At 48.0% G+C, this 13,809-nt stretch overlaps 1 protein-coding gene across 9 annotated transcripts in view; it reads right to left on the reverse strand.

Moving 5' to 3' along the window:
• NIN (ninein) overlaps window positions 1–13,809 on the reverse strand; it is a 62,610-nt gene that overhangs the window by 28,233 nt on the left and 20,568 nt on the right. For all 9 annotated transcript variants that reach the window (XM_061462495.1, XM_061462486.1, XM_061462489.1 and 6 more), the window contains 8 exons: window positions 9,336–9,375; window positions 7,750–7,940; window positions 6,446–6,592; window positions 5,716–5,883; window positions 3,419–3,555; window positions 1,903–2,043; window positions 1,556–1,730; window positions 587–697 (listed from right to left, as the gene is read on the reverse strand). In XM_061462495.1, coding sequence (XP_061318479.1) covers window positions 587–697; window positions 1,556–1,730; window positions 1,903–2,043; window positions 3,419–3,555; window positions 5,716–5,883; window positions 6,446–6,592; window positions 7,750–7,940; window positions 9,336–9,375 — 1,110 coding nt within the window. The remainder of the gene's footprint in view (window positions 1–586; window positions 698–1,555; window positions 1,731–1,902; window positions 2,044–3,418; window positions 3,556–5,715; window positions 5,884–6,445; window positions 6,593–7,749; window positions 7,941–9,335; window positions 9,376–13,809) is intronic.

Here is a 13,809-nt window from a genome sequence, read left to right on the forward strand (position 1 = left end):
TATCTTATTTTAAATACAGAAGCTCTGCTTCACTGCTGGTAGGGGACAAAAAGCAACCTCCTTAGAAGATACTAGCCATAGCTCTCATGCTAACTTTGATTTCAGACCTCGATTTTCTATCTTAGCATATGCACATCTCAGTACATGAGCCTCTGCCTATAGAAGCACGCACACACCCACCCCAAAATGCCTTTGAAGAAGCTGTTATTCTGATGAGTTTATTGTGATACAACCATGATCAGCTGTTCTCCTCACTTTTCACTTAAGATGCAGCAGAGATACACCTCATGTATCACCTTCCCTAGAAAGGGCCTGCATGTTGGGTCTATCCAAAACATTGTGCTGGGGAATAAAATCCCCGCAGATCTGCAGGATGATTGCTTCACCTTAAGGCTCCCTGCTGTTACTACAGCTAAAATGGAGTATCTCTAACTTCCTTAACTAGAAGTGAAGTAGGTAGCCCATGTCAAAAAGCAGGCTGTGCCTTGGTACTGTCTGGAGCCTCCAGGTATTAAATTGGCAGCTTGAGTGTAGTAACCAAAAAGCAATTTGATTCTGGAAGCATACTGGGAAGAGGAGGATTTACCTTCTCAGTCAGGACGTTTTCCAAGTTCCTCTGTAGTTTGCTTGCCAAACTTTCATACTTGGACAGTTTTTCTCCCATTTCCAATAGCTCGCTTTCCAGGCGGCTGTTTTTCTGCATCAAAAAACCACCCCAACAGCCTCAGATTTTGAAGGAGGAAGAAGCCATGAGCACACTCTCCCAGTCAAGTCAGAGCACGACACTGCTACAAACTTCACTCAAAGACAGAAATTGTGAACCCATGCACATACAACCCTCCTGCTTGAAGCAGGACAGCAAGTGTGTGTGCTCCTCTGGCTCTTCTCACCTTTCAGCTGGCTTCTTTAGAAAGAACATTTTACAATGATCCCGATGCTCACAGGACAACCACTCCCTTTCAAAAGCTGCTCACCTGAACACTGTAAAGGTGCATCAGCTCCCTCCTGTGTTCGTAAGACAGCACCATTACTGATTACATTTTGTTTTTATACTGAGCAAAAGTTAATTACATGATCAGCAGCAGACAAAACAAAACAATCTAGAACAGGAGTCGAATCTGTGGGGTCACGGGTGAGTAATACCATTGCATTAGGCAGCAGTTAAATTATCAACAGGGATAGCAGCCAGCTTGCTTAAGAGGGGTTTTATGTGTTTGTTTTTAAAACAATAGTTTAAACTTTGTCAAGACATTAGCTCCTGGCTGGACAGCCGAACAGCCAGCAGGGCACACAGCCCATCTGATAACCATACACATGTACACTCTGCACTTGATGGCAGCAGAAACTTGAACTGGAGCTTTATCAATCCAAGGAGTAACCTATCAAGGTGACCTAAAAACCCCAGTTCTCACAGATATGCCTCTATGTTGCTGCTGAAATTACTTTCAGATAGCTCAGCATGCACTGCAACACATCTCCTCAACAAGGACCATGCTGCAAGTGGCACTCCCTTGTCTTTTTGGGGAAAAAGAGAGCTGTATTTAGTGCCCACTACCTTCAGGGAAAGGGCGAGGCGGTCGCGGATGTAGTTCTCATCATTTTTCAGCTTTTCTATCTCCTGCTCCAGATCCAGCCGCTGTTTGTTAGCCTGCTGCAGGATTTGCTCCCGCTCTCTCTGGAGCTCATTCTTTAGAGCTGCAATTCGTTCCTTGTACTCCTCATCCAGCTTCCTACAAAGGCATTGGAAGTAAGAAGAGCTCTTAAAAGGAGCAGTCAGCCAGTGATACTGTGAGTGAAGCTCAGTGGTAATCAGCAGGTGTAAAGCCGCTCCACCTCTGAGTCCCTGCAACACTATGGCAATGATGCCAAAGAGAAGGAGAGGGGTGAACCAGGATATCATACCTGAGGTTGTACTCATTCCGGCGCTCAATTGCAGCGTGGTGGTCATCCACTTCGGAGGCCATCAGGAATTTCAACTTTTCAGCTTTTTCCAAGTCCGACCGCAGCTTCTCTTTCTCTCTGGCCACTTGGTCAGCTCTCTCCCTAAGGTAAGCACAGCTGGTCTGGATTAGGTCATCCCTCACACCTCCCCCAAAGAAGATACTTGCAAGAGGCTCATGAGAGAAAAACAGCTCAGAAAGCTGTCCAAGGGTCTTATCAAATGCATTTAGTCATTAGGTATGAACCTGCACACACAGCTCTGGACTCCTAGATTCACAAGACCTCAACTCATGAGCTCCTCAGCTGTGGTCTAGCCTCCTAAACTGCAGTGCTATGCCATTTTGACAAGCCGCTTTCTGCCCATTTATTTGTTCTCTTGTTTTATTACCTTTACCATTTCACCCTTACACTACACCCACCCAGGTTTTCATCATAAGTTGGTAAGATCTGCTACACTGAGCAGTTTTCTTGGTGATAATTTGACAACAAATCTCTTCACACACAAGTTATTTACACATGCAGATGCAAGCACACCGAAAACCTCATCTTTTTATACAAGCAAAGTGGGCAACTTGCAAGCACAAGTGGTGAGCCAACAAGTAACAGGACTTAATGATCTTGCAGTCTTGATGACCAATGAAAGTCATCTGTGGTGTTGCATGGGTTTGAATGCATAACCTGATAATTATCTAAGCTATTCAAAGATTTACAGTACAAACAAAATACCACTAGCAACTGGAGTTCATGCACATGGCAGATGGATGCCACAGTTACACAAGAGGAATGAACCAATGCAAAACTGAGGGTGCAGTCTCCAAAGTGTGGTGGACAAGGTGATCCATTGGTATCTATATGAAGAAATATTTGAGTTCAGTAGCACATGCAAATAATATCTATATTAAACATACAAACAGGGGAATATGCTTCTCATCTCCTATGCTCTCTTAACAGAGAGGCTTGCGTGGCAAGTCCAGTGCAAATTCAAACTGTGTTGACTTTCAAAGGAAAAAAGCGGGGATCCAAGGTGGTTTTGTACCTCATCCACCCCTTTATCACATGCCAAAACCTATGTAATGCTACTACAAGAAATCAGTTATTATTAAAGGTACTGCTTATCAAATTGCACCAGCCTCCATCTTCAGGTTTGCATTCCTTGGCCATCGACAACTGTAGATTGCAGTGACCATTTCCAGACCGCAGAGCCGGGCTCTGGGAACAGCCTACTGCTTGGATTTTATTAAGTCTGGTTTTCGGCAATACTTGGGTTTGAGTGTTTTACCCATGCAAAATGAGAGCACTGAAAGTCTCTGACCAAGCTAGAAAAGAACTTTGCCTTCCAGCAAAAGGGCAGCACCACATCAATGCCCCTCAGAGAAGTGCTGTGAACCATCATTAATCAGCTCCTACTTAAACTTCTGCTGGGCCAAAGGGAGAGGGCAGTGAGGAAACAGCAGAGGTGGCAATCTAGGTGACTTACAGCAAGTGTCTGATCTCCATTTTGAAGCTTGCCAGGGCTGCCTGGTGGATTCCATTCTTGGTTATTAAAAGTTCGTTTTCCAGAGCCAGCGTCAGCTCTGTCAGGTTCACCTTCCCATCCAAGTTGAAGTCCAAAGCCTGCAGAACACCACATTGTTAGAGCAGAACAAGCATTCTTGCCCTGCAGGAGACTGAAGACATTTGTACATGGAGTGACAGAATAAAATGAGGAGGCTCAGAAGAGACTAATGTGTCACAAATGCCTTTGGGGCAATAAACCAGACATCTCTGCCACTTTCCTATGTTAAAGAGCTGCTGACAGCTGTGGAGATGGAAAGTGTCTTGGCTGTGCTGTAAGACCAACACGAAATTAAGCCTATGCCTGATTAAAACCACTAATTCTCTAGAGGACATAACTACACTGGCCTTCTTATGTCTTCAAATGCTGCAAGAAAGTGGTTGAAGATGCTCATGTTAAACAAAATCAGCTCTTGCAGTAGAAACACAGAAACAGCCTTGTAGGAGGTATTTGATAGCAACTATCCCACCTCTCACAGAGTAAGGAATCATACAGAATCAACCATATAGAATTGCTTGGGTTGGAAATGACCAGAAAGCTCATCCAGTTCCAACCCCTGCCACAGGCAGGGACATCCTCCACTAGACCAGGTTGCTCCAAGCTCTGTCCAACCTGGCCTTGAACACTGCCAGGGATGGGGCAGCCACAGCTTCTCTGGGCAGCCTGTGCCAGTGCCTCACCACCTTCATAGGGAAGAACTTCTTCCTAATATCTAATCTAAATCCACCCTATTTGAGCTTAAAGCCATTTCCCCGTGCCCTATCCCTACAGGCCCTTGTCAAAAGTCCCTCTCCAGTTTTTGTGTCAGTCCCTTTAGGCACTGGAAGCTGCCTTAAAGTCTCCCCAGAACCTTCTTTTCTCCTTCAACTGCTTTTCATTTCCTTCAACTTAAGTCTGCAGGAACACAAAGTGAAGCACAGAAGGGCTGGCAGTGGGACTGAAACACTGCGAACACTGATAACAAGGCAAGTTACAAGAGTAAAGCAACAAGCAGAAGGCATAATCACACAAGTCCACTGTAAGTAGTACCATGTTATCAAACTGGTCTACAAGTGGGTTTTAAAGCCTGAGCTATGGCAGAGTTTATTACCACCTGGGTGTCAATACCCACACAGCCACTGAATGCCAAAAGAAATCTGCCATTATTGCTGCTGGGAACCCAGCGATGGTCTCAGAATGACACATGAATTTATCGTCTCCCAGCCACAGCTTCTAGTGAGATGGGCAGGCAGAATGACTTCAGATGGTTGATTTGCAACCCCCCATTACCCTTTACTCTGTATAATAAAACACTAAGGACTGGGCAAGGTTTCCAAGCTCTGTCCCTCCACTCAGCACAGGCAATAATTTAGGACATCCCAATGCTGAAACGTTTGCAGGAGCAGCTGTTCAGTGAGGTAAAGGATTTAGATTCACAGAAGCACAATCATTAGGGTTGGAAGGGACCTCTGGAGATGATCTAGCCCAACCCCCTTGCCAAAGCAGGGCCACCTAAAGCAGGTTACACAGGAACGAGTCCAGGAGGGTTTTGAACTTCTCCAGAGAGACTCTTTGGGCACCCTACCACCCTCAACATAAACAAGTTCTTCCTCATGTTGAGGTGAAACTTGTGTTTTAGTTTATGGCCACTGCTCATCCTGTTGCTGGGCACCATTGAAAAGAGTGCGGCAACATCATGCTGGCACCTGCCTTTGAGATATTTATATGCACTAATGAGATCCCCTCTCAGTCTTCTCTTCCCACGACTAAACAGGCCCAGCTCCCACAATCTCTCCTCATAAGAAAGATGCTCCAATCCTCCCAATCATCCTTGTGACCTCCACTGGACCCTCTCCACAGCTCCTTGTCTTGTACCGAGGAGCCCAGAACTGGACACAGTACTCCAGATGTGGCCTCACCAGGAGCAAGTACAGGAACCTCAACCTGCTGGCCACAGTCCTCCCAATGCACCCCAGCATACTATTGTCCCTTCTGACCACAATGGCACACTGCTGGTTCATAGTCAACTTTCTATGAATAAAGGTGACCTCTTCCAAGCTAAGCTGGAAGTCACGTTACATTTTTATCATTAACTTCTAGCTCTCTGGGATTAGACTCTTCTCACTAGCACTGGGAATCAAAGAAATGAAATAAAGAAGTGATCTGGCTACAGTTCAGCATCCTATACTGGGATAAAAAAACAAGGCAAACAGAAGAGTTAAGATGCAGCTGTCAGTTACCTTCAGGATCTCCTGGCTGTTCTCTATGCCCTCCTGGTGCCAGCAGTCAAGGACACTCTCCACACAGCCATAGCCCATCCCATCATCCAGGTTGGAGAAGAGGCAGAAGCCAATGGTGCTGGACATGGCAGAGTGGGTGATCATGCGCCTCCCGCTTTCATCAAAGGACTGTGGAGAAAGGGGAGAGGATGTGATGGGGCACAGGCAGAGCCAGGCATCTGCCCACCCCGTGACAAGAAAGGCTTCTAAATGTAATTTCACTAACAGTATTCTGGAGATTAAGGATTAAGTCTGCCCTTCCTCATTGCCAAGCCAAATACCCAGCAGGAATGCTGCTGCTGACATCCCAGCACCACAGCACAACCAGGCACTTTGGAGTGTCCTCAATGCTTCAAAAGTGTTTTGCACTCTCTGGTTTTGGTTTCAAGCATCACCTCCCCTAAGAAGGCTGCAGGAAGCATATGCACAGGTGCTTTTGCTGTAGGCCTCAGCTTCAAAGCAAAGATGGGCAGAAGATTCCAAACTCTTCCCCCCTCGCCCCAAAATAGTTAGAGAATATATGTGGGACCTGCATACCCACAGTCTTCAGCCTACCCATTTGGGGGATAGTCACAGCTGCCCCACCACAGAGACAAATGGGCAAGAAAAGCAGGAGGCAAGCTAGGAGCTATTTCCTCAGGACTTCCCCCCCGCTCTTGCCTCTACCCCAGGATCCACCTCAGTTTCCCACCTGCATGGAAAGGTGTCGTTTCAGTTGTCTGTATGGTGTAGATGCTGAGGGCATCAGCGGCTTTCCACTTTTAAACAAGCCATAGAAGAAGTCCTCTATGCTCATGGTGCCATCTTGCTCCAGGTTATGGAGTACCTCTTCAAGCACCTGCAAGTGGCAAGGGATAGAAATCACATTTGCTATTGCCAAAACCACAATGGTAACAATTTGACAGAGCAGAAAGCACCCTATTCCCAAGGCTCTGCCAAGGAAAAACGCAAAGCAAGAGTTGCCTGCTACACTGCATCAGCCTAACACTGGTACAGCAACCTTCGTATAGAAAATTGTACATCCACACACACACACTATGAAAATCCTGCCTGTATAATGATGTAAGCTCCTGGTCCTCTTGAAGCCTCCGTATCTTGTGAGGCAGCATGAAGACACCTCACTTCGTTCTGCTCTTGAGACAGAGTGACCTCAGGATTCAAGTGCAAGGTGGTGAGACAGACCAAACCCCCAGCAGCTTGAAGTGACTGGGCAAAACACACAGTAAAACACTGCAAGGTCTTATAAATCTGTTTTATGCTTCGGGGCAGTCTGCTTTCTGCAAAGCAAGACCAACCTTATTAGGACCAGAGATGTTAAGATTAGTCCTTTGCTGTTTCTTCACTTACAATTTATTCTTTCCATTTTGTGCCTTAATACCCTGAAAACATTTTACTATGAATGCTGCAAAGGAATACTTGCTCATGTATTCATGTTTCATGAAGGAAATTATTACAATTTGTATTTTAAAATACAATTTTTTAATTTTTTTTTAAGAAAACTCACCATAAATTGGCAACAAACTTCTTTGCTAAAGAAATAATTTTCTCATGAATTTTTCCTGCAGGACAGAAACAGCCTGCAGGCCCTCAACAAATTCAAAAGCAACCAGCTATGAATATTTTAACTAATATTTACTGTCTAGCTCAAAGATTTTGGGGATTAAGGAGACACGTTTGGAATCCAGAATATGTTTTGGAATCCAGAATATGTTTTAAAATCCAGTTTACTCTGCGAATGCATGAGAAGACACGCACACTGCATAGTACGGCTGGCAGCTGCCTTCTACCAGAGCAGTTTCCCATTTCTGGTGGTTTGACACCAACAGCCTCACTGGAAAACCATAAGCTGGGCTGAAAACTACTTTCCAAGTGGTGACGTATGAACCAGCACTTGTGCTTTAGGCTTGCAGTCACCCACAGGACAGACTTTGTGGGGGCCATGCCAAAACCCAGATGTACACCCTGGAGCAAGCAGGTCTGCACCTGGCCACTCACCTCCCCAGCTGCTGCTTGGAGCCCATACTGCTCACAGATGGAGACAAGCTTTTTGCGGTTCAGGTGGCCATCCCTGGTGATGCCAAGGTGCTCGCAGACCTCCTGCAGTTTCTCCTCTATCCAGTCTGGGCTGGGCAGTGAGGCACCAGGGGAGGCATTCAGGTCATCAGGGTTCCAGAACCGGAGCTGCCCTGGAAACAGGGGAGAGCTGCTCTGGTTTCCGCCCACCCACTGCACACAGGTGAAGGCTTGGGGGACTTGCTGCTGCAGCAGGCACAGCATCCCTCACTGTTTGTCAGACCCCACAGGACCATTTGCCTTACCCCATCCCTCTCAGAGCACACTCATTATTTCAGGGTATGGCTATTGGACTCTACAATAAGAAGCAGATCCTGCTCAGCACTCAACTCACATGTGCCACCACAGCTGAGGGAACCCCACATACCAGTGAGGACGGGACCATGGCCAGAAAGATTGTGGAAAAGTGCATTGTGCCAACCTGGGCTGGCAGCCAGGAGAAGCACACCCCTGCTGCCTTGGCTACTGGCATGGATGGAGAAGGGACCCAGCCCCTCCTCTTCTGGGCAGTTATAAGGTCAAGGAGAGGATTGAGCAAGTTGCATCCCCATACCGAACCATGACCAGGTCAAGAACTTCAATGGTTGCTTGTCTCCATAAACGCCAACCCACAAGCGGTGCTTCCTAAACTCCCATCCCCTTCGAACGTAAGCTCTAGTGTATGTTTTGATCTAAAAATACTTTCAAGCACTTCTTCAGGGGAAGAAAAATAATAAAACAAATAATTCAAAACCCAATAGCCTTCAGGTGCACACACTTCCTCTACCTCCAGCAAATGCCTGGAGTACAGCCTCATCCAGCTGCAAATGCCACTAGACACAAACCAGTCAGAGCTTGACACCTCCCTGCATCCGCTACCATCCTGGGGCTAAAAAAGTAACTTTCTGAGGAAAAAAAAAAAGAAAACAAAAATTGGTCCCTTTGGATGGAGTAGGTGTTAGAGGGCAGCTGAAATATAGAAGAGATGTTGAAGTGATTAAAAGCTGCATGGCTTAGTTATAAACATACCATTGCAAGCTGCACGTTGTGCTGGGGGCTGGTGCCAAAGCCCAACTGTCACCCCGACCATCACACCAGGGGTCACCCTGCTCTCCCTTGTAGGAAAATTAGGAAATATTTAATGACTGGTCCACGATGACATCTAGTGCCTACTGTCCTCTCCTACAGGAGCCCCCCAGGCAGGAGCAGGGACCGGGACCTGCTCTTGGGGTGCTGAGGCCAGGGAGACCAGAAGCACCTGTAGCAGGACAGCCTCTGCATCAGGCAGCAGGAAGAAAAGAGGGCAGAAGGGCTAAGGCACAAGACTTTGACCTCCAAGAAGCCCCGCTTTTCCTTTAATTCCCAGCTAGGGGCTTGCCTGCCCCATATGCACCTTGTCAAACTCTGCACCACACCAAGCTGGGACTGCTCAGCACACCCAGATGGCCTGAGATTTAGTGTGCCCCTCCGATTCATCTTCAAAGCTGAAAAGAGAGTAAGCACATACAAGTACTGCTGCTTGCTCTTACCCTCAGCCTCATACTCCTCGCTGTCTCGCGTCTTCCAGTGCTGGGGAGAAAACAAAAGATTCCCAAGTTATTATTATTGCAAGACATCGCCCACATGAAAGAGACTCTGCAGTCAGCATGAGCTACAGGGCTCCAGCAACACCGCCAGGCTTTCATCTCCCCACTCCCCTCAGGCTGGGCTGGCAATCCATGGCTCTTTGATGCTCTTTTTTTCTGGCATGCAAGGCTCTTTCGTGGGGATAAACCACAGCTGCAGAAAGATGCCTAAAGCCCTGCAAATGACCTTTGAGAGGTAACAGATCAGAGTCCAGCAGGTTGATGGGGAGGGAAGAAGAGATTTGCCCTCCAAGGAAACCATGCTGCTTTGTCTTTAGAGGTATCAGTGGTCAAGATAAAAATTCAGGAAGAGAGAGCTGTGGTTGTTCAGCATGGAGAAGAGGAGGCTCCACGGAGACCTTAGAGCAGCCTTCCAGTACCTAAAGGCAGCTGACAAGAAAGCTGGAGCAAGAGCATGTAGGGATAGGATAAAGAGGGAACAGCTTTAAGCTGATAAACAGGAGATTTAGATTAGATATTAGGAAGAAGTTTTTCACTGTGAGGTTGGTGAGGCACTGGCACAGGTTGCCAAGGGAAGCTGTGGCTGCCCCATCCCTGGCAGTGTTCAAGGCCCGGTTGGACAGGGCTTGGAGCAGCCTGGTCTAGTGGAAGGTGTCTCTGCCCATGGCAGGGGGTTGGAACTGGAGGAGCTTTAAGGTGCCTTCCAACCCAAACCAGTCTGTAGTTCTACGATCATGGACTGCATATAGCCACTACTTGAGTTTGGGCTGTCCCTTCGAGCACCCTATCCTCCCCTACTTTGGCACATGCTCAGCCAAGCCCACTCCAAACCACCTCCACGAGCTGTAGCTCTAGGTCAGGAGACAGAACAACACTGCCAACAAGCTCTCCACTGAGCTAGCGGCAGAACAAAACCCCAACATGCTATCTGCTGGTCTTAAGCCATCCTGCTTCCTCTGTAGCAATACCACATCAGCTCAGGGACACTGGGAGCAGGGCACAAGTACATTGTTTAAAGTGATTTCCTCATGTACTACACGTTGTTATGTCTCTACCACCCTTGTCCCAGCCAAGGGTATTTAATCACACACAATGCTCAGTGATATTAACTTCTGATATAGCTGTGCCAGCGGCAGATGTCACTTCTCCACTGTTACAAGTGGATACTTCTGCATGCATGTGACTGATGGATTTGAAGTCAAAGTCACCCAGGACATAAAGAGGCTCTAAATCATCATATAAAAGTTCAATGCATCTCATTCAGATTACAGCTAAAAGCCATTAATCTACAATGTTACCATGGAAACTGGATTAGTTCACTAGACCTTTTTTTAGCTCTGCTGCTTGCTCCTGTGACATCTCCTGGACCAGGCAAGGGCTGTTTGCTGCTGCAGCATCTCAATGTACCCCTCTGCCTTTGGGGAGGGTCACAGGGCAGGAATCAGGGAGACCCTTAGATGGAGCTAGGCGGCCTCACCTTTGCTTTCCAAGGCAGGCAGTCACAGCAGCTTTGCTGGATGCTCTGGAGAAAGCCAAGAGCACCTATAATACTGCACTAGAAATCTACAGATTTTGGCCCAAACAAGTGCTGTCTTGCCAGCACCACCATGGAAGTGTTCATGTGGCAGATTCTTGGTTTGCCTGATAAACCATCAGGGTGAACACACAAAAAGCAGGAGCTGAGGCAACAGGTACCATTGAAGTACCATGTGCAAAGATAGAAAAGAGCCTGTGTTCCCAAAAATGTATGAGTTGACACCAACCCAGCCCAACCCATAGGTGCCTGTGCATGTGCAACAGCCAACTTTGTACTGAGAGACGGAATCTTTGGGTGCCAGACAGAGCTGCCACCCCACAGCCACTCATCCTTGTCTTTGAGGGGGACACCGAGGGGGAATCTGAGCAGTGATGCTCAGAAGTGGGATCCACTGCTATGTCCAAGTATTTTTGCATAAGCAACATGTATTTTTATACAAAATCAGATCTAAACCGTTTAGCACCAGACTCTCTCAAGCTGGGGACTTACAAAACCAAGAACCCCAAACCGCAGCACAAGGTAACTCTATGAACACCAACAACCTGAAGAGGCTGAATACAGGAGGGCTGTGCATGTGTGTGTGTGCTGCAGGCTGGTAACCCCCTGACACTGACCCTGAGGAGCTCATGTGACCTCTCTCCCCATGCCAGGGCCTCACTATGGAGGGCAAGGGGGTCCCTTTATGCAGTGGGGGCTCAGGGTCAGCCACCGCCAGCGGGAGGACAAAGCAGATCTGGGATGGGTGCAGAGGGACAGTGCATCCCAATGTCAGGCACAGCATTGTTTCCCTGGCCCCGGCAGTGCTACAGCTGGATGCAGGTCACACACATCCAGGCGAAGTGCAGATCCCAGGAATGCATTATTATCTGGGCAGGCACGTGCTTGGCCGGGCTGAGGAGCAGATGGCTGTGGCTTTCAATGCTCGCCACCCTCCAGCTTGGAGCCCAGGCTAGCATCTGCAGCCTGTGCTGTTTGCTTGCGGTGGCCTCTCCCCATAATAAGGCAGCAACCTCTCTCCCCCTGCCATCTGCTTCAGCAAGACAGGCCTTTGTTCTCTGCCAGAATATATTGCTAATTAAAACAACGATCAGGAGCACACGCTGAGCCTGTTCTGCTTTGCACACGGCAAGGTGAGCCTGCGCATCAATGATGATGGACCCCGTTTTTCCCCTCCCTGCATGCTTACACGGAGGTCAGTGCCCTGGTCTGAGCAGCCAGAGCACAGACCCCTTTTGCCAGCAAATCTCCACACTCCATTTTGCCAGTTGCCTTCAGCTGCAAAGCACCAGAGTCACATCAATAATGCATTTGTGTGGGGTAAGCACTATCCTGAGCTGTTCTCTGCAGATCCCGGCCTTACAGAACAGTTGCCCTTTGCGGGCCACACATTTGTGCATGTAGGACCTGAAGACAAAAATCTTCAAGCCTGACCCTCCCAGAAGGTTTTGCTCAGAAAGGCCATGCCATGCTGGAAACCGCTCTATGCAGAAGCAAGCACAGATGTCTGGGGAGTGACCGGCTTTGGTGAGCAGTGAAGGGACAGAGCTGGGACATGACAGCAGTTTCTACAGCCTGCAAGTAGGACTGACCTTTCCTAGAGCAGAGGCAGCAGCTGGGGAAGCAGAGATGATAGAAGCCCTGCACTGAGGTTTGGAAGTGAGCATGGCCTTAAGACTGGCCATGTCTGGCTGTGTACACAGGGGTGTGCTGCTGCGAACCTACAAGCCAAAGGGTGCTGCTGCTCCACCACCAGCTTGGGGTTGGTACCCCATGGCCACCAAACCTGCTCCCCATCCCAACCCTGCATCACCACCGCTGAGCAGATCATCACCAGGTCTAACACAAGGCAGAAAGGAAAGCAGTCACAGTGCTTCCCAAGCCCACCAAAATCCATCATTTGTATCAAGAAGTTGGAACAAACAAGCTCAAGTGGTAGTCAGGGATGGAGATGCACAGCTTTAACCACCACAAGCTTTCACACTGCATTTCTAGGGGCTTTCATTGCGGCAGCTCCATTAGCACCACATTCATAACAGTGCCAAAGCCACTTGTTCCTCACCACCCATATTCCTAGTAGTATCCATGGGGACAAACTCATGTGGATCAAAGGGAAGCTTGGCATCCCTACACCACCCTCTGCCCATGGCCAGGTCAATGCTGAATTCACACCCAGGTGCTCATGGCTTTGTCCAGTCCCTAGAAAGCCACCAGGGATGGAGGTCACAGAGCATCTCCAGGCAGCCGATCCCGCACACACACAGACCAGCCCTCCAGCCTCTCCTCTCCTGTTTACAGAGATGAGTAGGGGAAGGAAGCCTCTCAGACAGAGTCTGAGCCCTTTTAATTGGCACTGGTTGAAAGAAAGCACCAATTAAGCCACACTGCCCCAGTTCTCAGGCCAGCAAAACACCCTGGGCTAGAGGCAGCCTTGCAGAGTGCAGGCGACAACATGTTTATGGTGCAACAGGAGAAAACTGGGCAAAAGCTGTTAGTTGTGGTACCAAGAAGCCAACGCATCAGGAGTCTCCAACACTGCCCAGCATTTCAGCCCCAGGACCCCCTATGCCTTCAAACAACTGGTTTCTGTGCATACCAAGAGAATCAACTTTCAGAGATAAGACAGTAATGCTGATAAAGTTGACAAGTGGGGATTTAAACAAAATTAGCTTGTGGTTTGCTTAAGTTTCAAGAGAGTTAACCATCCCATCCACCCCAGAAGGTGCAGCCAAGTGTTCCCACCAGGAAGCACAGTGTGGTTATGTACTGGTTGAGTTAATTGAATGACCTTGTTAATAAACTAGCCTTTTACACCTCCTTGACAGTTAAAACAGAGGAGTAAAATTAGAGGGACCTCTTCCATCAAGAACATAGCTTCCCTGG

This window comes from Pezoporus flaviventris, unplaced genomic scaffold, assembly GCF_033815535.1.
Source record: "Pezoporus flaviventris isolate CSIRO_AGI_PZ_B2104156 unplaced genomic scaffold, CSIRO_AGI_Pfla_v1 ptg000035l, whole genome shotgun sequence".
Lineage (NCBI taxonomy): Eukaryota > Metazoa > Chordata > Aves > Psittaciformes > Psittacidae > Pezoporus > Pezoporus flaviventris.